General features: G+C 44.6%; 1 protein-coding gene across 1 annotated transcript in view; it reads left to right on the top strand.

Annotated features, from left to right (window-relative positions):
• Positions 1 to 24,357, top strand: part of LOC129395544 (cAMP-dependent protein kinase catalytic subunit PRKX-like) — a 138,486-nt gene that overhangs the window by 69,181 nt on the left and 44,948 nt on the right. Inside the window, 2 exon segments of the mRNA XM_063602029.1 lie at positions 14,365 to 14,460; positions 19,293 to 19,350. Coding sequence (XP_063458099.1) covers positions 14,365 to 14,460; positions 19,293 to 19,350 — 154 coding nt within the window.

Genomic DNA, 24,357 nt, shown 5'->3' with positions numbered 1-24,357 from the left:
TCCTTCTTTCTTCTGCTTGCCCCCGAGTCTCAAAGACAGACACCAGCGTATCCTCTGAGTGGCCTCCATTGTCGCAAAAGCCAGATCCTCTCTCACATCTCTCTGATTCCCTGCAGGGGGTAAAGACCAGAGTTTTACTGGGGAACCTTCCCTTTCAGTTGGAAACAAAGGAGGGAAGAAAGAGAGGCATTCTCCTGCCCGGAAGATGTGTCTAAGCCAGATCCTGCTGGCGGGGAGCACCGAGCGCTTGTTCCTGGGGGTGTGGAGCATGTGACATTCTGACATCCACCTCAGGAAATCCAGGCAGTCGCTGACTTTGGGGAGCAGACAGGGGTCATTGCCCTCGTGTGCTTATCTCTGCCGTGTTTTATGAAAAAAGTGAATCCGTTAATTCCCACACTAGCTTAGGGATCTGAATGATGTTGAACAAGCATTATCAAAGAATTCCATGATGAGAAGCAAAGGGAGGAGAGTGGAACTTTTGAAAACCTGTATTTCATTGTCTGGCTATCCGTGTATTGTTTATCATCCATCCATCTACCCATCTATCTTTTTATCTAAGTCTGTATACTTATCCATCCATCCACACACCCACCCATTCATCCATCCATCCATCTATCCATCCTTCCACCCACCCACTCCTTTTCCATCTCTATCCACCCAACCATCTATCCATCCATTTGTCCACCCATCCATCCATCCGTCTATCCATCCATCCATCCATCCATCCATCCATCCATCTACCCACCCACCCCTGTCTATCTCTATGGTCTACCTTTTATGTATGTATATACACATCTGTTTTTCCATTTATCCTTATCTATCATCTGTCCAAGCTCTCATTTAGATATTTATATATCCATCTCTCTGTCCATCTTTTTATCTCTATGATATTTTTATCTGTCTACCTACCTATCATCTATATATTTACCTGTCATCCGTCATTCATGTATCAGTCTATCTACTTCCTATTCATGTGTCTTTCTGTTTATCCAACTGTTAATCATTGATCTTTCTATGTAACTGTCTACCTACTTACCTATCCATCTGTGAATCATCTCTCTACCTATTCATCTGTCTGCTTATTCTATATATCTATCTACCTATTCATCTATCAATCATCTATCCACCTACCTACCTACCTACCTATCCATCTATCTCTGCCTGTCTGTCTGGCTATCAAACTCTACCTACCTACCCGCTGGTCTTTTGAATTTTCCTTTACTCTTTGCTGAGACATGCCTACAAATCACATAGAATCAAACTTCTCCATGTGCACCTGAGCCCATGATGTCCTAGGCAAACCCAAAAGGTTAAAAATAACTTAGGCAGGCTGGGCACAGTGGCTCAATCCTGCAATCCCAGCACTTTGGGAGGCCCTGAGGTTGGGAGTTCGAGACCAGCCTGACCAATGTGGAGAAACCCTGTTCCTACTAAAAATACAAAATTAGCTGGGCATGGTGGCACATGTTTTTAATCCCAGCTACGCAGGAGGCAGAGGCAGGAGAATTGCTTGAACCTGGGAGGCGGAGGCTGCAGTGAGCTGAGATCGCACCTCGCCATTGCACTGTAGCCTGGGCAACAAGAGCGAAATTCCCGTATCAAAACCAAAACAAAACAAAACAAAACAAAAACGCATATTGATTGGCATCCACCCAGGGAAAAGCACCACATTTTCCCTCTATGATAACACCGACCACACGAGGGCAGCATTGCCTAAGGATCATTCATTGTATGCTGGGGTCTGAAGAGTGAGGTGCATGTGCCTCAAATTTTACTGGTGATTGGATAGAATAGCCTGTTATTAGAATGCAATATACTATTAGAACATAATATTGTTACAATATAACAAAATTATTAGAATATAATTAAAACAAAATGTTAGTCTCAGGGTACACTGAAGTTAAAATACATAAAAATAAATTTAAAAAGAAAAGAATATTACAATCAGAACTATATTGGAATTATTATATAAAGTTATCAGAATTGTTAATGGGCTATAATATATTAGAATATTTAAATATATTAGAATACAGTAGAATGGAAAATAACCTAATTATAATATATCATTAGGCTAATTGAAAATTAATATTCCAGGTGTGGTGGCTCACACATATAGTCCCAGCACTTTGGGAGGCTGAGGCTGGCGGATCACCTGAGTTCAGGGGTTCGAGACCAGCCTGGCCAACATGGTGAAACCCCATGTGTACTAAAAATATCAAAAAATACTAGCCAGGCGTGGTGGTAGAAGCCTGTAATCCCAGCTATTTGGGAAGCTGCGGCAGGAGAATCACTTGAACCTGGGAGCGGGATGTTGCAGTGAGCTGAGCTCGCGCCAGTGCACTCCAGCCTGGGCAACAGAATGACACGTGTGTCTCAAAAAAAAAAAAAGAATAATTAAATAAATAAACATCTCCCAGTCTAAAGCCCAGCCTGCTGTCCTGTGCCTTTTATGAGACAGGGAGCTGTTGATTCAGAATAAGCCTGCTTTTATTTTCCGTTTTCCTAATTAGAATCTATTTCTGGGTGAATTTTTTCCCCTATTTCTCAGCAACCTTGTGTCTCTTTGCACAGGTGGGTTTTGTAAGAGTGGCAAGCCTCGCCAACCCCAGCTCTCCCCAGGCATTTCTGGGCTCTCCCTCCACTCTCGCTGGCCTGAGCTCTTGCCTTGACGGAGATGCAGGATACAGCTTTCTCACAGTCTCCTGCATCTCCTTCTGCCTGCAGTACCTTTTCATTGAAGCAGCTGCAGGTGTCTTGTCTATGTGTGTCCCTCTTCTGTTGAGAGCCCACATGTAGCTTCCTGGATGACTGGAGTAGAATTGGAGGCTCGTTATCGTGAGGTTCTGAGACAGTCTGTCTGTGGGTTGTCCACCCGCCTTAGACAACAGCCTCACCCCTCCTTGTCTTCCCACTGCTTTTTAAACATGCCAGGAAGCCTGACCTGTCCCCCTGCCTATGGGCGTCCCTGGGGCTGGCCCTTTCTCTTCCACTACACATGTTGCGAGCTCACCTGTTACTTGCTCCCAGAGCCCTCTGGGGCTCCTCCTGTTCTCCTGGGCCATGCCCTGTCCGATCAGCCCATCTGTTTTCTTTATACTGCTTAGCAGCTCTGAAACCAACTTGACTTTGTATGTGTTGACTGCCTCTGAGAGCAATGCTCCCAAGCTGCTCTCCTCACCTCCTTGAACTCAGAATCTTCTGGTGGCTGGAGGGAGGGTGCTGCTGCACATACAAGTGGAGCCGGCCTGCAGTCAGAGTCCTCATGCTCCCTTCGCAGCCCGTGTCTGCACCTTTCCTATCGCAGCTGCATTTGCTGGACTCCCACTCTTAGCAGGATCAAGTGAGGCTGTGCCTTCTCTGTCTTATTGCTTTAAGTGATTATCTCAATCTTCCACTAAGCACAGGGAAAACCATCTATGTGGTAAAATCTGCCATGTGATTAGGAAGGAGATCATGTCATGATGCAGATTTTATTTTCATGGAATGAGACATGTTTAGGTCAGATGAAAATTGTGTGGCACGTTCTGGAAGAAAATCAATCATGCACTTTCCAAGGACCCAAGCGCAGCTCCGATTTCTTCCATCCTATTCTCTTTCCTCATCCATTTCTGTGGTTTTATTCTCCCAGAGAGTTTAACTCAAGAGTCAGGTAAAGGCTGGACGTGGTGGCTCATGCCTGTCCTCCCAGCACTTTGGGAGCCTGAGACAGAAGAATTGCTTAAGCCCAAGAGTTCAAGACCAGCCTGGGCAACATAGTGGGACCCCATCTCTACAAAAAATAAAAATAAAACTAGCTGGGTGTGGTTGTATGTCCCTGTAGTCCCAGCTACTCAGGAGGCGGAGGTGGGAGGATTGCTTCAGCCCAGGAAGTCGAGGCTGCAGTGAGCTGAGATTGCACCAGTGCACATCAGCTTGGGTAACAGAGCGAGACACTGTCTCAGAAAAAGAAAAAAAAAAAATCAGCTAAAGCATCAAGAACAAAACACAGGGACACACAAGACATACAGCAGAGTGCAGGGTAAGAGAAAGCCCCCGGGCCATCTTGTCTTAGTTATGACAGCAGTGATTCTCAAGTGGCATCCCAGAGGACTATGGGGTTCCTGAAGTGTGTTTCAGCAGATGAGTGAGATCATTTTTCCAACGACAGATCTGAATAGTGATGAATTTTCTTCATAGGTGTCAACTAAGACAATACAGCATAGCAGACAGGGTGCAGAAGATCCTAGAGAAGGTGGAATCTGTCTGCAGTGGAGCCTCTTCCACGGGGAGCATTAGGCATTGTGCAGTGGTTCTCAAACATGTTGGCCTCGGGAACCCTTCAACACACAGCTCAAAGTTATTAACAACCCGCAGAACTTTCATTTCTCTGTGTTATAGTTGTCTACGCTGACTGCATTTGAAATTAAAGTGGGACTGAAATATAAATAAATAGAATACATAAATAATATATATGAGAAGTTAAATGATAGTCGCAGAGGTGAATATAAATAGCTTTTTTAAATGAAAAAATAAATACGTGTAACCACACTTTCTAGAATTAAAACCATTCAGGCTGGGCATGGTGGCTCACGCCTGTAATCCTAGCACTTCAGGAGGCTGAGGTGGGAGGATCACTTGAGCCCAGGAGTTGGAGGCCAGCCTGGGCAACATAGTGAGACCCCATTTCCACAAAAAATAAAATGAAATAAATAAACCAATTAGCCGAGCATGATGGTACACGCCCAGGGTCCCAGTACTTTGGGAGGCTGAGGCGGGAGGATCACTGAGGCTGGGAGGTCAAGGCTGCAGTGAGCTGTGGTCTCGTCACTGCACTCCAGCCAGGGCGACAGAGAGACCCTGTCTCTAAAAAGAGAGAAAACATTCGTGAGGAGGTTGGTTGTATTTTCTGTGTTGAATCTCTTTAGTGTCCAGCTTTCACAAGGGCTGCTGGCCTCTCCTCACTCTGTCTGCAGCCTGTCTGCTGTGCTGCATGTTGTTTAGTTGAGGCATAGGAGAAAATTCATCACTATTCTGAACTGGAGTCAGAAAAACGACCTCAGCCATCCCTAAACTGAGGTCGGGAAGCCACCCTGGGACTGCACTTTGAGGGCCACTGCTGTGATGCCCAAGTCAACGTGCCCGGGCTATATTTTCACCCTCCACTCTGCCCCAACCCTCACACGCCCCAGTGCTTGCTCCTTCCGCTTTATCTGGCCCTTGAGTTTCCCTTTCTCATCTGCCACCTCAGCCACACTGGTTCATCTGAGGAGCACAGATTTTATATTTATTTATTATTATTATTATTTTTTGGAGAAAGTCTCACTCTGTCGCCCAGGCTGGAGTGCAGTGCTGTGATCTTGGCTCACTGCAACCCCCATCTCCCGGGTTCAAGCGATTCTCCTGCTTCAGCCTCCCAAGTGGGTAGGATTACCGGCACATGTCACCATGCTTAGCTAATTTTTGTATTTTTAGTAGAGACTGGGTTTCACCATGTTGGCCAGATGTCTCGAACTCCTGACCTCAAGTGATCCACCTGCCTTGGCCAATCTTCCAAAGTGCTGAGATTACAGCCATGAGCCACTGTGCCCAGCCTAGATTTTAGTTTTTCGTCTGAAGGTATCGGGACAGGAATCTTTGAGGAAGAAGTCAAGGTGGGATGAAATTCTAGTGACAGTTTTCTTCTTTTCTTTAAAAATCTCTGCCTTCCTTTTCTTGCATGCATTTCCAAAGCACGTGTCTTCGAAGGCCAGCCCTGGTCTTCAGAACTGGGGCAGGTAGTGTGTCAGCTGATAGTTTAGGAGGGTGTTTTTCCAGCTGAGGTCTCTGAGTAGGAGACCTCCTCTCAACACCACCTCTGCCAGGACCATCTATTTTATGGGAAGATGTAGATAGGTGGATGATTGCATTAAAATTTTATGGGCAAATGATAGAGGTACAATTGGCAAGAATTTTTTTTCTTTCTTTTTTTTTTTTTTTCAGACAGTCTTGCTCTGTCGCCCAGGGAAAAGTGCAGTGGTGCAGTCACAGCTTGCTGCAGCCACCACCTCCTGGGCTCAAGTGATCCTCCTGCTTCTGCCTCCTGAGTAGCTGGGATGACAGGCACATGCCACCATGCCTGACTGATTTTTAAAAAAATTTTTTTGTAGAGATAGGGTCTTGCTATGTTACTCAGGATAGTTTCGAATTCCTGGGCTCAAGGAATCCACCCACCTCAGCCTCCCAAAGTGCTGGGATTACAGGCATGAGCCACTGCACCCAGCAATTTTTTCTTTTGAGACAGGGTCTTGTTCTGTGTCCATACTTCAGTGCAGTAGTGCAATCATAGCTCACTGAAGCCTCTACCTCCTGGGCGCAAGGGATCCTCCTGCCTCTGTTTCTTGGGACCACAGAAGGCTGTAGGTGGGAACACAGGCACACAGCAGCACATCCAGCTAAATTTTAAATTTTTTGTAGAGATGAGGTCTCATTGTGTTGTCAGGCTGGTCTTGAACTCCTGGGCTCAAGCAATTCTCCTGCCTTGGGCTCTCAAAGTGCTGCGATTACAGGTACGAACCACTGTGCCCACTGTTTTTTTCTTTTGAGACAGGGTCTCACTCTGTCGCCCACTCTGGAGTACAGTGGCACAATCATAGCTCACTGAAGCCTTGACCTCCTGGGCTCAAGTGATTCTCCTGCTTCAGCCTCCTGAGTAGTTGGGACCACAGGTGCACACCACTACATCCAGCTAGTTTTTAAATTTTTTGTGGAGACGAGTTCTCACTGTGTTGTCCAGGCTGGTCTTGAACTCCTGGGCTCAAGCAGTCCTCCTGCCTTGGACTCCCCAAATGCTGGGATGACAGGCATGAGCCACTATGCCTAGCCTGGGCATGAATTTTTCAGGCGAAAATCTTGAGCTTGCATTCATGCTGATTAGCAGATAGTCCTTGCAAGTGTAGCTGTCACCACAGATCAGTTTAACTTGCTTAATAATGCCAAATGCCGTATAATGAGAATTTATTCTCCGCTTGGTAAGAATTGGAAGCAGTCTGTATGTTTAGAGACAGAAATTTGAGGGTTTCAGAGGGCACTGCCCAGGCGTCCGGGGGAGTGCTGTTTCTCAGGCATACACACACACTGTCTCTGCTCTTTCTTTCAGGCAAGATCATCAGTTAGTGCTCACTTATTATTTATTTTTTTCCGCTTATTAATACCTTTCCCATGATCTTATGTAATGTCTACTGTCCAAGAGCACTTTGTTTAATATTCTCCATAAATGTTTTTAGGTATGTATGAGACGTTTGCTCCTGGAGTTTAATGCTCCATTCCTGTATTTGTGCATTATTCACACAGCTGAATGTATTCAGACAGGGTCGCCACCCAAACCCAGAGAGAAACAGGAATACAACTCCCCCAACTACTGTTAGAACGCTGCGGGCAGGTGAGGGAGGATGGGCTCAGGAGGTTGTTAACGTCTGAGGCGGCAGGGTTGGCGCAGATCGCATGAGTGTCTGTACTCAGAGCTCTGCTTCCCAGCCTGGCCTGGGTGGTTTTTCAGTACGTTGTGGTGGCTCGTAACTCCAGGACCAGCGGCCCAAAGAGATACCCTATTGGGAAACTCACCTTCATGCTAAAGTGCAAAACAAGCAACTGAAATGTTATTTAAGAAGGAAGAAATGCTGTGTTAGGGCCACGTCGCACGCACCTAATCATTTACCTTTCTCTGGTAACTTTCATTTCCTCATGTAACCCACCCCCACTTCTCTGTCACCTCTCCCATTGATTTCCATTTTTGTACTTCATATTTCCCCTCTGTTTTTCTTTGAATTTTTCTCCACTGCAGTGTATTGGACAGTTCATGTGTGTAGTTCTACGTATGAATGTCCTGACGCTGCAGTTAGAAACTACCACGGACTGAAAGGTTTAAACAAGATAACTTTATCCTCTCTTAGTCCTGGAGACCAGAAGTTTGAGATCAAAGTGTCTCAGGACTGTGCTCCAAGGAAGGATCCTTCCTGCCTCTGCCAGCTCCTGGGGGCTCCAGGCATCCCTGGGGTTGTGGCTACATCACTGCAGTCTCTGCCTCCACCTTCATGTGGCCTTCTCCTCTGTGTCTCTGTCTCCTCTTCAGTCTCTTAGAAGGAAGGCCACCTGTCATTGGATTTAGGGCCACCCTAATCCAGGATGATCTCATCTCAAGATCCTTCAATTAATCACATCTGCAAAGACCCTATTGCTGAATAAGGTCTCATTCCAGGTCTGGGCATTAGGACGTGGACAGATCTTTCTGAGGGCCACAGTTCAATCCACTACAGGTGTATCCAGTTCCCTCTGGAGGCTCTAGGGGAGGATACTCCCTGCCTCTTCCAGCTCCTGGGGCTCCAGGCATCCCTGGACTTGTGGCTGCATCACTACAGTCTCTGCCTCTGTCCCCATGTGGCCTTCTCCTCTGTGTGTGTGCCTCCTCTTGAGTCTCTTATGACGATACCTGTCATTGGATTTGGACCTACCCTATTCCAGGATGATTTCATCTGAAGCTCCTCAAGTTAATTCTATCTGCAAAGACCCTATTTCCTAATAAGGTCCCATTCATAGGTTGTTGGGGCAGGATCACAGATATATCTTTTTGGAGACCTCTCATTCCACCCACTCCACTGAATTTCATTAAGGTCAGGAAGTGATTTGGAAGCTACAAGAGAATTAATTTTGCTCTCTGGCATTTCTGATCATCAATGAGGGTATCATTTGAAAGCTCCATTTTATAAGGTATTTCTATTGCTTGAATACCTGGATTAGAGTATTTAAGTCAAAAGAAGCTAAATAGAAAGCATGACTTTGAATCAGTGTGAGTCTCTGTCCTGGGCAATATGAGAAAATCTTAGAAGTATAAGTTGTGCTTTGGACATGTAGGGATCTAGTATACACTTAGTGGTTGATGAAATGGTTTGGCTTTGTGTCCCCACGCAAATGTCATGTTTAAATGTAATCCCCAGTGTTGGAGGTGGGACCTGGTGAGAGGTGGTTGGATCATGGGAGTGGTTTCTGACGGTTTAGCAACATTGCCCTAGTACAGTCTCATGATAGAGTTCTCAGGAGATCTGATGGTGTTAAAGTGTAGTACTTCCCCCTTTGCTCGCTTTCACTCATCTGCTACCATGTAAATGTGCCTTGCTTCCCCTTCGCCTTCCACCATGATTGTAAGTTTCCTGAGGCCTCCCCAGCCATGCGGAACTGTGAGTCAGTTAAATGTTTTTTCTTTATAAATTACCCAGTCTCAGGTAGTTCTTTATAGCAGACTGGAAATGGACTAATACAGTTGACTTCTAGATGTTCTTGGATTTATCTTGGTCTTTGCAGTTTTAAGTATATATATATTTTTAGTTTATTTCACATATTTTGAACATTTCTAGATATTATTAAAGTCTGTTGGTTTCTGCAGCAGGACTGTAATCTTTTTACTACAGTCAACAAAGCATAGTATGACAATCTTGTTTTTACACATGCACCATTTTCAAGGCTGTATTTGCATGTATTTCTGTCTTTTTCCTGGGCTCCAGGGGTCAAGAAATGCTTTTCTTGGGGCAAAGAGCTTTGGTCAGCTTTGCAGACTACCCAGTCTCAGTTACAAGTACAGACTCTGCTCCTGCACCTTAAAAAGTAGTCACATAGTGAGACCGCATCCCTACAGAAAGTAAAAAATTAGCCAGGCATGGTGGCACACACCTGTGGTCCCCGCTACATGGGAGCCTGAGGTGGGAGGATGGCCTCCTGGGGTAGGTCGAGGCTACAGTGAGCTGTGATGGCACCACTGCACTCCAGCCTGGGTGACAGACTCAAACCCTGTCGAGGCTACAGTGAGCTGTGATTGCACCACTGCACTCCAGCCTGGGTGACAGACTCAAACCCTGTCGAGGCTACAGTGAGCTGTGATGGCACCACTGCACTCCAGCCTGGGTGACAGACTCAAACCCTGTTGAGGCTACAGTGAGCTGTGATGGCACCACTGCACTCCAGCCTGGGTGACAGACTCAAACCCTGTTGAGGCTACGGTCAGCTGTGATGGCACCACTGCACTCCAGCCTGGGTGACAGACTCAAACCCTGTTGAGGCTACAGTGAGCTGTGATTGCACCACTGCACTCCAGCCTGGGTGACAGACTCAAACCCTGTCGAGGCTACAGTGAGCTGTGATTGCACCACTGCACTCCAGCCTGGGTGACAGACTCAAACCCTGTCGAGGCTACAGTGAGCTGTGATGGCACCACTGCACTCCAGCCTGGGTGACAGACTCAAACCCTGTTGAGGCTACAGTCAGCTGTGATGGCACCACTGCACTCCAGCCTGGGTGACAGACTCAAACCCTGTCGAGGCTACAGTGAGCTGTGATTGCACCACTGCACTCCAGCCTGGGTGACAGACTCAAAACCTGTCGAGGCTACAGTGAGCTGTGATTGCACCACTGCACTCCAGCCTGGGTGACAGACTCAAACCCTGTCGAGGCTACAGTGAGCTGTGATGGCACCACTGCACTCCAGCCTGGGTGACAGACTCAAACCCTGTCGAGGCTACAGTGAGCTGTGATGGCACCACTGCACTCCAGCCTGGGTGACAGACTCAAACCCTGTTGAGGCTACAGTCAGCTGTGATGGCACCACTGCACTCCAGCCTGGGTGACAGACTCAAACCCTGTCGAGGCTACAGTGAGCTGTGATTGCACCACTGCACTCCAGCCTGGGTGACAGACTCAAACCCTGTCGAGGCTACAGTGAGCTGTGATTGCACCACTGCACTCCAGCCTGGGTGACAGACTCAAACCCTGTCGAGGCTACAGTGAGCTGTGATTGCACCACTGCACTCCAGCCTGGGTGACAGACTCAAACCCTGTCGCAAAACAAAAGAAAAATATGATATCTCCGGCTCTTTCATTTGGCCTGTACACATTTATTGAGCACCTGTTGTGTGCCACATACTGTTCCATGAATGAGGAATACAAAGAAATTCAGTGATGGGTGTGGTGGCTCACATCTGTAGTCCCATTACTTTGGAAGGCTGAAGTGGGAGGATTACTTGAGCCCAAGCGTTTGAGACCAGCCTGGGCAACATAGTGAGACCTTGTCTTTACCAAAAATTAAAGACAAACAAACAAAAAACAGCCTGGCATGGTGGTGTGCACCTGTAACCCCAGCTGCTCAGGAGGCTGAGGTAGGAGCATACCTTGAGCCCTGTAGGTCAAGGTTCAGTGCAGTGAGCCAGGATCACGCTGCAGTACTCCAGCCTGGGGGCAACAGAGCAAGACCCTGTCTCAAAAAAAAAGGACTTCACTGACGTTCAATTGCAGTTTATTGTGGGTGCCTTATAGTGCTGTGCAAGCAGGGTCAATACTGGGCTCTCCAAGGCAGTACATATCAGGTATTGCTTGTGCTGTAGACTGAAGGAAGCCTTGAGAAAGGTGTCCTGTTCTTGGCCATAGTGACGTATTCACCACTATAAACTTTACTTTAACAATTACTTTATATTTGATTTCATTTCTATTTATTTATTTATTTACTCCGTCTCACTCTGTCACCCAGGCTGGAGTGCAGTGGTGCAATTTCATCTCACTGCAACCTCTGCAAGTGTCCTGTTCTTGGCCATAGTGGCGTATTCACCACTATAAACTTTACTTTAACAATTACTTTATATTTGATTTCATTTCTATTTATTTATTTATTTACTCTGTCTCACTGTGTCACCCAGGCTGGAGTGCAGTGGTACAATCTCAGCTCGCTGAAACCTCTGCCTCCCAGGTACAAGTGATTCTCCTGCCTCAGCCTCCCAAGTGTCTGAGATTACAAGCACCCACAACCATGCCCAGCTGATTTTTGTATTTTTAGTAGAGACAGCTTTCACTGTGTTGGCCAAGATGGTCTTGAACTCCTTACCTCAAGTGACCTGCTTGCCTCGGTCTCTCAGAGTGCTGGGATTATAGGCATGAGCGACAGTGCCTGGCTTGTATTGTATTGTATTGTATTGTATTGTATTGTATTGTATTGTTTTGTATTGTACTGTACTGTATTGCACTGCACTGCACTGCACTGCACTGCACTGCACTGCATTGCATTGCATTGCATTGTATTATTTGACTTGTTTAAAATACTTTATTTTATTTTGTTTTGTATTGTATTGTAGACAAGGTCTCACTCTGTCACCCAGGCTGGAGTGTGGTGGTGTGATCACAGCTCACTGCAGCCTTGACCTCCTGTGCTCAGGCGATCCTCCCCCCTCAGCCTTCCAAGTGGCTGGGACCACACGTGTATACCACCACACCCAGCTAATTTTTTTTTTTTTAAGACTGGGTTGTGCCCTATTTCCCAAGCTTATTTTATTTTTTAAATTGATACATAATAATTGTATATATTCATGGGGTACACAGTGATGCTTTGATACGAAGAATGGAGTAATCAGATCAGAGTAATTAGCATATCCATCATCTCAATCATTTACCATTTATTTGTGTTAGGAACATTCAGTATCCTCTTTCTGTCTGTTTGAAACTATACGACATGTTATTGCTAATTATAGTCACCCTACAGGGCTATAGAACACTGGAACATATTCATCCTATCTGCTTGTAATTTTATATCCTTTAACAAAGCACTCCCTGTCTCTCACGTCTTCCCTTCCCAGCCTCTAGTATCCTCTGTTCTTCTTTATCCTTTCAGGAGATCAGCTTTTTTTTAGCTTTCATGTATGAGTAAGCACAAGTGCTGTTTAATGTTCTTTTCCTGGCTTATTTCACCTAACATAATGTCCTCCAGTTTCATCCATGTTGCTGCCAATCAGAGGATTGTATTCCTTTTTATGGCTGAATAGTATTCTGCTGTGTGTAGATACCACCTTTTCTTTACCTATCTGCTCATCTGTTGATGGACACCTACGCTGATTCCCTATCTTGGCTGTTGTGAATAGTGCTGCGGTAAACATGGGCGTGCCGATGTCTCTCCAGTATCATGACTTCCTTTCCGTTGAACAGATACCTAGTAATGTGATGGCTGGGTCATATGGGAGTTCTATTTCTAGTTTTTTGAGGAACCTCCATACTCTTCTCTATGGTGGCTCTACTAGTTTACGTTCCCACCAACATTGCGTAAGAGTTCCCTTTTTGGCCAGGCGCAGTGGCTCACGCTGGTAATCCTAGCTATTTGGGAGACCAAGCTGGGTGGATCACTTGAGCCCAGGACTTTGAGACCAGCTTAGGCAACATGGTGAAATCCCACCCCTACAAAAAAAATACAGAAATTACCTGGTATGGTGGTGGGTGCCACCTACTGTGGTCCCAGCTACTTGGAAGGCTGAGGCAGATGGATCGCTTGAGCCTGGGAGGTGGAGGTTGCAGCGAGCTGAGATTGCACCACTGCACTCCCACCTGGTTGATAGAGCAAGACCCTGTCTCAAAAAAAAAAAAAAAAAAAAAAAGAGTTCCCTTTTCTTCACGTCGTCACCAGCATTGTTATTTTTGTGTGTATACTTTTTTTTTGTTTTGTTTTTTTTTTGTTGTTTTTTTTTAGACAGGGTTTCACTCTTGTCACCCAGGCTGGAGTGCAGTGGCACAATCTTGGCTGACTACAATGTCCATCTCCAGGGATTCAAGTGATTCTCTTGCCTCAACCTTCCAAGTAGCTGGGACTACAGGTGCTGACCACCACACTTGGCTAATTTTTGTATTTTTAGTAGAGACGGGGTTTCACTGTTGGCCAGGCTGATCTCAAATCCTGACGTCAGGTTATCCACCCGCCTCGGCCTCCCAAAGTGCTGGGATCACAGTGTCTTTTTGAAAATGGCCATCTTAACTGGGTTGAGATGATTGACACCACATTGAGGTTTTGATTTGCATTTCCCTGATGATTAGTGACGTTGAGCATTTTTTTCATATACGTGTTGGCCTTTTCCATGTTTTCTTTTGAGAAATGTCTGTGAAGACCAACTGTCCATTTTTTAATTGGAGTGCTTATCTTTTCGCTCTTGAGACATTTGAGTTCCATGCTTGGTCATGGTGGTGGATTCACCCTGGTAAACATGAGAGAGCATTTCTGTCCAGTGTTTAGTGCACAGTTAAGGAATGAGCTGGTGGCCCCTCAATAAGATGCCCAAAGGAGTTGCCTTCTGCTCAGCAGACGCCTCTCAAATGGTCTTTATATTCTCTCCAAGGGAGCTTCCCCTGCATCGGACTGTGGCACCCAGTGCCTTGCCTCTTGGAACCATCTGACTGTCACGTGCTTTCAGATCGTGACAACTTCAGTGTGCGGGGAAGAGCATGTGAAATAAATTATCTTCTGCCTGTGTGAAGCAGAAATAGCTATCGTTACAAAGCAGGGATTTTTTTCCATGCTTACTCCCCACTAAAAATACATGTTTGTTTTTCTAACAGGTTTCCTCCATTTTTTGATGACAACCCGTTGGGCATTTATCAGAAAATTCTTGCAGGCAAACTAGATTTCCCCAGACATTTGGATTTCCGTGTAAAGTAAGTAAACCGTTTGCCTCATCACAGGGTGTGTTTATTTTTAAAGTGTCTAAAATCACCGTGAAAATACGCACTCAGCAGGATACCATATTGTGTTATTAAATGTGCTGCGCGTAAACTATTTTGGACAGTTGTCTTTTCCACAAGAAAAGAAAAAGATTTTCAGTATTCTACTTTAATGATAGCTTCACATTTTAATGAGTCTTGGCCATATTTTATTCTTTTGGTGATATGTTATATTTAAAATGAGCCAATTAATGAGTTTGTCATCATATTTTATAAGAGAGCAGTTTTGCAATTTGACAAGAAGGATCCTCCTAATTCTGTGGCTTGCAGAGCTGTTGATGGGTTTAGCAGAGTTTTATCCTTTCTCTCCTGCTTAAATTATGCTCAGCGTCTAAGTCCTTTTTAACATCAGCATTTTCAGTTCTGAGCATGTTGCTTCAAGAATATTTACAGTTGCTGGATATTGGCAACTTTGGATGCACATTTTATAAAGGTCGTGGCAGTAGGGAAAAAAGACATTTTGTTAAATATAAGAATGCTTTTGGTTTTCTGGGTACCTTACCCAATCTGGTCAACTGGTAGCCATTTTTACTGTAAGAAGCAGTGATTTCTGTTTGTTTCACTGTATTTTTCAGATGAGTTGATGGGTGCACCAGCCCCCTGGGCACAAACTAGAGCTAAATGCATCTAGTTGAGAATTAAACTTTTCTTTTCCATGGCCTATTTTCTTATGAGCTGGTGGTAGTTCAGTTCAGAGAAGACTTATTTCAGGGTGATGGACCAGGTTGTTTTGAATATGCCCTTGTGGGGCTACTGGCTACGTTGAGTTGAGTTTCTTGGTGGCGAATGCACCCCATCCTAAGCAGAGGTCCTTTGTCTGAACAGAAGATAAGGTCGTGTTTTATTGGCTTGAGCATGTGTTGTGTTTGACACAATAGAGGCAGGCTTTAAAAGACTTTAGCAAGAAAACGAGGCTCCGCTTAACAATGAGTCGCCTAGAAGGGACACCCTGTGCAGTGAATGGTAAGACAGGGAGGTGTCAGGGGAAACAGCACCTCAGAAGCCGACTGCTCTGGAAGGAAATAGAAAGGATTATATAGAACTTCTCTCTCAGGCCCCAAATCCCATCTGAGTTGAGTGACGTTATATCAAGTGGATGGCAAAGCACTTTTATGATCGAGTTTGGCCAGCTGAGGTGCTCATGCCTGTAATCCCAGCAGTTCAGGAGCAATCCGAAGTGGGAGGATTGCTTCGGGCCAATCCAATAGTTTGAGGCCAGCCTGGACAATGTAGCAAGACCCCATGTCTACAAAAAATTAAAAAATTAGCTGGACATGGTAGCAGGTGCCTGTAGTCCCAGCTACTAGGGAGGCTGAGATGGGAGGACTGCTTGAGCCCAGGAAGTCGAGGCTGCAGTGACCTGTGATTGCACCACTGCACTCCAGACTGGATGAAAGAGTGAAACCCTGTCTCAAAAAAAAAAAAAATTAAAATTAAAAAAAATGTGTTTGTGTGTGTATATATACATATATATATACATATACATATATATATATGTATATATACACACACACACACAAACACACAGAGAGGTTTCCAATGTTCTGTGGAAACAACAACAAAAAAGGGAATTACAGAAGTAGAACAAACCAGAAGTGTAATCACAGTCCAGTTTCTTGCCACTTGTCCTTCTTTCTCTCCTAGAGAGTAGGTAGCCATCAGTGACCATCTTGGTATGGTCTAATCTAACGTGCCTCTCTTTATGTAGCTCCCAGCCCCTTCCAGTGTTCCCCACGATGCCCCTGTCTCTTTACATACCCAGTGCGGGTCCACCAAGAGCAGGAACAGTGGTAGTTGAGTAAAACTTCACTTCTTTCCATTATTTGTTAAATCTTATCAAATTGGCTGAGAAGCAAGGCCTCAATGACTCATATCTTTCCTTTTTTTGGTAGAGATGGGTATGGGGGCGTCTTGTTGCATTACCCAGGCTGATCTTATACTCCTCGGCTCAAGTGATCCTCCTGCCTTTTCCTCCCCAAGTGTGAGCCACTGCACCTGGCCTTAATGACACATTTCTTATGCAAATTGCTGTCCCTGGTTGTCTGTGATGCTAGAATTTTGATTCTCAGCTTTTAAAGTCATGCTGGTTCCTGCAGCTTTTAACATTTGACTGGGTAAACATATTGCCTGGGCATATGGCACGTCAGAATTGACATTCCTTATAGAAATAAATGTCATTTAAAAGAAACAAAAACACCAAAACAAAGCTTTAGGACTTGTTGCCAATTCAGCAGAGGTTTTATCTGCCAGTGTTTTTTTCATGCCTGAAAGTATCTGGATCTGAGAGGAGCCAGCTGGTGCCAGGATCATAAATAAAGTTTAGAATTTTGGCTATGGTGAATCAAAAGAGTGCCAGCAGATATATCGCTATCCTGAGGTCAAGGGACCCATCTACAGCTGTGGACACTTCTATTGTTCCTTTATAGGGCTTTGCCTTTTTGGGGGGCCCCTTCTCATCCACAGTGTTTGCTTTCTAAACTGCTTTACAAGAATTTGCTTTGGTATTTTACTTTTTCTTTTAAAGAGACGGGTGTCTTGCTCTGTCACCCAGGCTGGAGTGCAGTGGCACAATCATAGCTCACTTCTGCCCCAATGTCCTGGGCTCAAATGATGCTCCCACCTCAGCCTCCTGAGTAGCTGGTACTACAGGCACACACCACCATGCCTCACTAATGTTTTGATTTTTTGTAGAGATGGGGGGTCTTACTACGTTACCCACACTAGTCTCAAACTCTTGGTCTCAACTGATCTTGCCACTTTAGCCTCCTGCATAGCTGGGATTACAAGACACTGTGCCCTGTATTTTAAATAAATCTTCATTTCCTTAGATGCCAAACACCAAAAGAAAAACAAAAAACAAAAAACAAGGTCATCTTACATGCCAAACACCAAAAACAAAACAAAACAAAACAAACAACAACAACAACAACAGCAACAACAGAATGAAGTTTATTAAGGTGATCCCCAAAACATCCTGAAATAAACATGGGGCTTTTCTTCCCCTATAATTTACACATCACTGCCTGCCCCATTAGCACACATACTTAAAAGCTGATTGGATTGGAATTATAAGGAAACAAGTTTATTTAAAATATAAAAGCATAAAGAAATCTGTCTTATAATCCCACTCCGGTCAGCTTTAAGTTTAGTGTGTGCACTAACGGGGCAGACAGTGGTGTAAATTTTATGGGGGAAAAAAAGCCCCATATTTATTTGGGACTGTTTTGGGGGTATAGTGTTTGATGACCTTAATATTTTTTGGCAAGGGGCAGCATGTCAAAATAATGAAGGAGAAACTCGGTAAGTACTGTAAAGGTTTCTGACTTTTCAGTGATGTTTATATTCCCCACCCTACTCAAAGCTTTTCAGCCTTACAATGGTTACAAAATCCCAGCCTTAGCGGGAGGCAGACAGATGGTCTCTGAGTTTTACTTTGAGACAGAGAAGCGGTGAAGTGTGACAAGCATCTCATCGTAATTCAGAAAGCACGGCAGCAGGAAACTCTGGTTAAATTTCCAATCAGATGGGACTGGTGAGATTCACAATCTAGATGGTGGAGTCTGACCCTGGGACATCACCTGGCTTGCAGAGACTCCACAGTCTGTCACAGAACCCGGGAGTGGCCCAGTCCAAGTTCATGCTACTTACCCTGGGGCATAGTTTATGCCGGGAGAGCCTAGATGCTAACACCGCAGTCATGGGTATTGGATTGTTTTGGGGGACTTCAATATATTACATTATTATATCATATTATGTACATTATTATACATAATATACTCTGTGTATTATATGTGTACACACTGACACAAATGATCATTTCTAATTCCATAAATATGCATCTTAGAACTCACCTAATCTCCTGGAAGTCTTCAACATCATCTCCAACTACCCATCCTAATTGAACCAGCTTGCTGTTTTTCTTTTGTTTTGTTTTGAGACAAAGTCTCACTCTATTGCCCAGGCTGGAGTGTAGTGGTGCCATCTCAGCTCATTGCAACCTTCACCTCCTGGGTCCAAGCAGTTCTTGTGTCTCAGCCTGCCAAGTAGCTGGGACCACAGGCAAGCGTCAGCATGCCCAGCTAAATTTTTTTGTTTTTTGTTTTTTTAAATAGAGGTGGGGTTTCACCGTGTTGGCCATGCTGGTCTCAAACTCCTGACGTCAAGTGATCCATGCCCGTCGGTCTCCCAAAATGTTGGGATTACAGGCATGAGTCATTATGCTTGGCCTCCCCACCTGCTGTACTTCTGACATGGTCTGTTATTTAAAAGGAAGATTACAAGTGAAGAAGCAGACTTAGGAGACTCATCCTAATGTGTGTGCTTATGGGAAAGCCAGCCTTTTAAAACAGGAATCCCATCAATAAGCAGACCCCCAGGGCAGCGCATGAGTGTTGATGTTGGTGAAAGCAGATGTCTTCTATTTTGCAGGGACAGCCTGACAGGCATGTTTACGTTAAGTGTCTGGATCCTCCCTGCAGGCACATATAAATTTCACCCTTTTCTACTCAAAGGTGTATTTTCTTTACAAAGATGTAATCAACCCCCTTCCCTTAGCTTCAGCCTTGCACGGGGCAACCCAGCCTTGCATAAACTATTTGAGAGCCGGTGATAGTAGGAAATAAGCACTAGAAAGTGTTTTGCCAAAGTGGAAATTGAACTGCGGTCCTCATGTCAGATAGATCTTATCTCTGTTGCCATGCTGCATTTGCTGATGTTGATATATAATCTGTGTACTTTTTTTTTTTTTGTCTCCTTCCCCAACATAGAGACCTCATTAAGAAACTGCTCGTGGTTGACAGAACAAGGCGATTAGGAAACATGAAGGTCAGTATTTGATCCCGTAGGTATTCAGTGGTACCCGATGTGCGTGTCTGCCGTCTAACACCCACATTGGCATGTGCAGGTATAAACCAAGGCTTAGCGGTCGTATTTAATCACTGCCCAAATTTCAAATCTGGTGTTTTATTTATTTTTTTAAATTTTACTTGAAACTACCAGGAAAGATCTATCAAATCTGGGTTTCTGGGCCCACAACGTCAAACTGGGTCTACACCGTATCTCCCCTCCCCTCAAGCAAGGTTAATAGAGCAATAACAATTTATAAGTTATTACTCATTATTTTGTTTACTTATTTATTTTGTTTTTTAAACAGTTTTACGGAGAGTGAATTCACACGCCATGCCATTTACCCATCTAAAATGTGCAATTCGGTGGCTCCGTTAGTATACACACGATTACGTACAGCCACCCCCGTGGTTAATCTTAGAACATCTTCATCAGCTCAAAAAAAGAAACCCTGCACCCTTCAGCTATCACTGTTCTAATCTTTCATCCTTTCTTGCCCTAAGCCAGCGTTCCCCAACCTTTTTGGCACCAGGGACTAGTTTCGTGGAAGACAGTTTTTCCACGGAGCATGCAGCCTAGATCCCTTACATGTGCAGTTGACAGTAGGGTGTGTGCACCTATGTGAATCTAATATGGCTGATCTGACAGGAAATGCAACTCAGGTGGTAATGCAAATGATGGGGTGTGGCTGTAAATACAGATGATGCTTCACTCATTTACCTGCTGCTCACTTCCTGCTGTGTGGCCCATTTTGGTTCCTAACAGGCCATGGACTGCTACTGGTTCATGGCCCTGGGGTTGGGGACCCCTACCCTAAGCAACCACTAATCTACTGACTTCTCTGTACGGTTCTATATTCTGGGCTCTGCTAAAAATGAAATTGTACAAAATATAATGTTTTGTGTCTGGCCTGTTTCACTGAGCATGATGTTTTCAAGTTTCATCCATGCTATAGCCTGTGTCAGAGCTTCCTTCCTTTTCATGGCTGCATAGTATTCCATTTGTGTAGGTGGACCTCATTTTATTTATCCATTCATCCATGGATGGACGCCTGGGCTGTTTCCACCTTTGGCTTTTGTTAATAGTTCTGCCATGGACATGGGTGTATATATTTTTATGTATGTAAGCTATGATTTTAGAAGTTATACATCAGGTATGATTTCTACAAACTTTTTATATGAAGGCAAATACATAATTGACAAACAGACTGTTCCATAAATAGTATCATACTTTATATGCATGTTTTGGTATTCCTGGATTTGATAGAATTCATGGACGTTTTGTAGGCTGTTTCTAGCTCTGGACAACATTGGAGGGACTTATACATGGAGGGTCTTCCATATTCATCTTGACCCTGTAAATTCCATTTTGGAGAGACACAGTACACCAGGGTGTGAGGGTTGAACCACTTGGCTCTCTTGGGTTCGTGTTGCACCCTCTGTGTGGTTTGGGAGTCTCCAGTGACTGCCATAACAACTGACCACAAACAAGGGGCTTAAACAACAGGAATTTATGCTCTCCCAGACCCAGTCGTGGAAGCCAAGACTCTGAGATCAGATGCCTCAGGCCTCCAGAGGCTCTAGGGGAGGATCCTTTCTGCCTCTCCCAGCTCCTGGGGGCTCCAAGCATCCCTGGGCTTGTGGACACATCGCTCTAGTCTCTGCCTCCGCCTCCATGTAGTCTTCTCCTCTGTGCCTGTGTCTTCTGTTCTCTCTCTCAGAAGTACACCTGTCATTGGGTTTAGGGCCACCCTAATGCAGGATTATCTCATCTTAAGAGCCTTCCCTTAATTACATTTACAAAGACCCTATTTGCGTGTAGGGTTCCATTGCCAGGTACTGGAAGTCAGGACATCGGCATATATTTTGGGAGCCACTGCCCAGTGTGTAATAATTGTTTCCACTTCCTGCTAGAGGCTCTAGGGGGGGATCCTTCCTGCCTCTCCCAGCTCCTGGGGGCTCCAGGCATCCCTGGGCTTGTGGCCACACCACTGCAGTCTCCACCTCCATTTTCACATGGCCTTCTCCTCTATGTTTGTATCTCCTCCTCTGTCTCTTATGAGGACACCTGTCACTGGGTTTAGGGCCCACCCTTCTCCAGGATGATGTCATCTCAAGAACCTTAATTTAGTTACATCTGCAAAGACCCTATTTCCAAATAAAGTGATATTCACAGGCACTTGGGGATAGGATGTGCTCATATCTTTTTGAGGGACATTGTTTACCCTATAACAGTAGTCAAGCCTCTGTCCTTTACATTATTTGCAGACAGCAACCGATACCTTCAGGTCTCCAAGGAGCCTATCCAGCCAGGTTGCACGGTGTGGACTCATCTGTGCCACGGCTCTTCATAAGATTGGACGGGTCCTGTTTTAATGCCACAGCCATTTAGAAAAGAGCTGGGTCTCTTGCTGGGACTGCAGGGAATCACAGACGACCCATATCTAGAATCTGCTGGGAATGGCGTAGTGACCATCATAGGTACCTTCCAAGGGGGAAGAACAAGTTTCCCAATCAAAGGAATTGGGGAAAACCTCACAAACTCCCAAGCTAGGTCTTAAAGTCTAGTTAAAGCTTCCTGATAGGGAGATAAACTGAAAGAGACTCAAGAAAACACTGACTTTTATTTTATTTTATTTTTGTAAAATTAACAAATAAAAATGGTTTTATTTATCATGTACAACATGAAGTTTTGAAATATGCACCCATTGAACAATGGGTCCATTGAGTTCATTAACATATGCATTACCTCACATAATTACCATTTATTTGTGGTGGGAAAACTTAAGATCTAATCTACCCTTTGAAAAAATTTGTTTTTAAGAGATGGGGTCTCAATGTGTTGCCCAGGCTGGTCTCAACTTCTGAGCTCAAGTGATCTGCCCGCCTCAGCCTCACAAAGTGGTAGGGTTACAGGCAAGAGCCACTGCACCCAGCAAGATCTACTCTTCCAGAGATTCTTGAGAATACATCATTAGTTATAGTCACCAAGCTGTGCAAGTGACGGACTGAACTTGTTCCTCCTGTTTCACTCACCTTTCTCTCTTTTGACCAATAACTTCCCATCTTAGCCCCTTCCCAGCCCCTGGTATCCACCATTCTACTCTCTGCTTCTATGAATTCAACTTTTTTAGATTTCCCATGTAAGTGAGGTCAGACTATATTTGTCTATCTGTGCCTGGCTTATTTCTCTCTCTCTTTTTTTGTGTGTGTGAGACAGTCGTGCTCTATTGCCTAGGCTGGAGTACAGTGGTGCCATCTCCGCTCACTGCAACCTCAAAAGATTCTCCTTCATCAGCCTCCCGAGTAGCTGGGATTGCACCACACCTGGCTAATTTTTGTATTTTTGGGTACAGATGGGGTTTCACCATGATGGCCAGGTTGGTCATGAACTCATGACCTCAAGTGATCTATCTGTGTCAGCCTCCCAAAGTGTTGGGATTACAGGTGTGAGTTACCATGCCTGCACCTTATTTCTCTTAATATACTATCCTCCAGGTTGATGCATGTTTTGAAAATGACATTTCCCTCCTTTTACTTGCTGAATAGTACTCCATGGTATATATATTACACATTTTCTTTATCCACTGCCCTCTTGATTGGCATGTAGCTTGATTCTACATCTTGGCTGTTTTGACCTGCTGCAATGAGCGGAGGGTGCAAATTATATACTCATTTGTTTTTTCTTTGGGTGTATACCCAGTAGTGGGATTGCTGGAGCCTACATTCTATTTTTAGGTTCTCAAGGAAGAAACTGTCTGATTAAAATGGAGTTATGTTCGTGGGTAGCCCCTGGTCTATGGGTGCCCTGGAGAGGAACACTTACTCTTTTTCCTGCTGTGACCACCTCTCCACTCTCAGCTGTACCACCATCCTCAGCCTGAGTGTATCACTGCGTTCTCAGGCAGTTCTCATAGCTGCCTGTGGCACTGCCCCCAACGCCCCTGACTTTCCCCATCAATCCCTCCTCTTCACTAGGAAGAAGGGTTTGTCATTTATAGCCTGGAGCCCCAGGGCCTTACCTTGGTGCTCAGAACCTTCCAGGTTCCTCTCATCCCGCGCTTCTCGTCTGATGATTCCCTGGTCTTCCCCGTGAACCCTCATGCAGCCAGGATGGATGAGCCACCTGCTCCTGCACCTGTCACCATCGCACTTTGCTGTTCTTCTCCCTTTGCTTGGCACCTCTCCATTCGGGGGTCTTTCCTTCTTCTGGAACCACATCCATTCTGTTGAACTCCCTCATCCTCTGTGGACACTGCTGTGCCCTTCACGCTTGGAAAATCCCCAGCACATGGGTTCCTTTTTTTCTTATTAGCTGGCCTTATACACACACATGCATTGGCACACACATGCATTGGCACACACAGTTTATATAATATAAAATATATAAAGATTTATATACAAATTTATTTATATAATATAAAGGGTATCTATATACACACATTGCATTTTTATACACTTCATATACAATCCAGCATACAAAAAGGTCAACGGAATATAGATTTATCTGTACATTATATAAATAGATAATTGTGCATTATGTAGATTTCTCTATAATTTATATATTTATATATTGATATTTATATATCTGTAAATATATAGTGTATATACTTAGAAATATGTAAATATATTTATATTTAGAAATATAAATAATATATAATATAATACATATATAAGTATAAATATATAGATATATAATGTAGGTATATAGATATAGAGTGTGATGCTGGGTGTGGTGGCTCACACCTGTAATCCCAGGACTTCAGGAGGCCAAGGCAGGAGGATTGCTTGATCCCAGGAGTTCCAGACCAGTGCGGGCAACAACAGGGAGGCCCCATCTCTACACAGTATACAAAAATTAGCCAGGCATGGTGGTGCATGCCTGTAACCCAGCTACTTGGAAGGCTGAGGCACGAGAATTGCTTGAACTCAGTAGGGGTAGGTTGCAGTGAGACAAGATGGCACCACTGCACTCCAGCCTGGATGA

This window comes from Pan paniscus, chromosome Y, assembly GCF_029289425.2.
Source record: "Pan paniscus chromosome Y, NHGRI_mPanPan1-v2.0_pri, whole genome shotgun sequence".
In the NCBI taxonomy this organism is placed as follows: domain Eukaryota; kingdom Metazoa; phylum Chordata; class Mammalia; order Primates; family Hominidae; genus Pan; species Pan paniscus.
The sequence above is the reverse complement of the archived record's forward strand: the minus strand, read 5'-3'. Positions and strand labels throughout refer to the sequence as shown.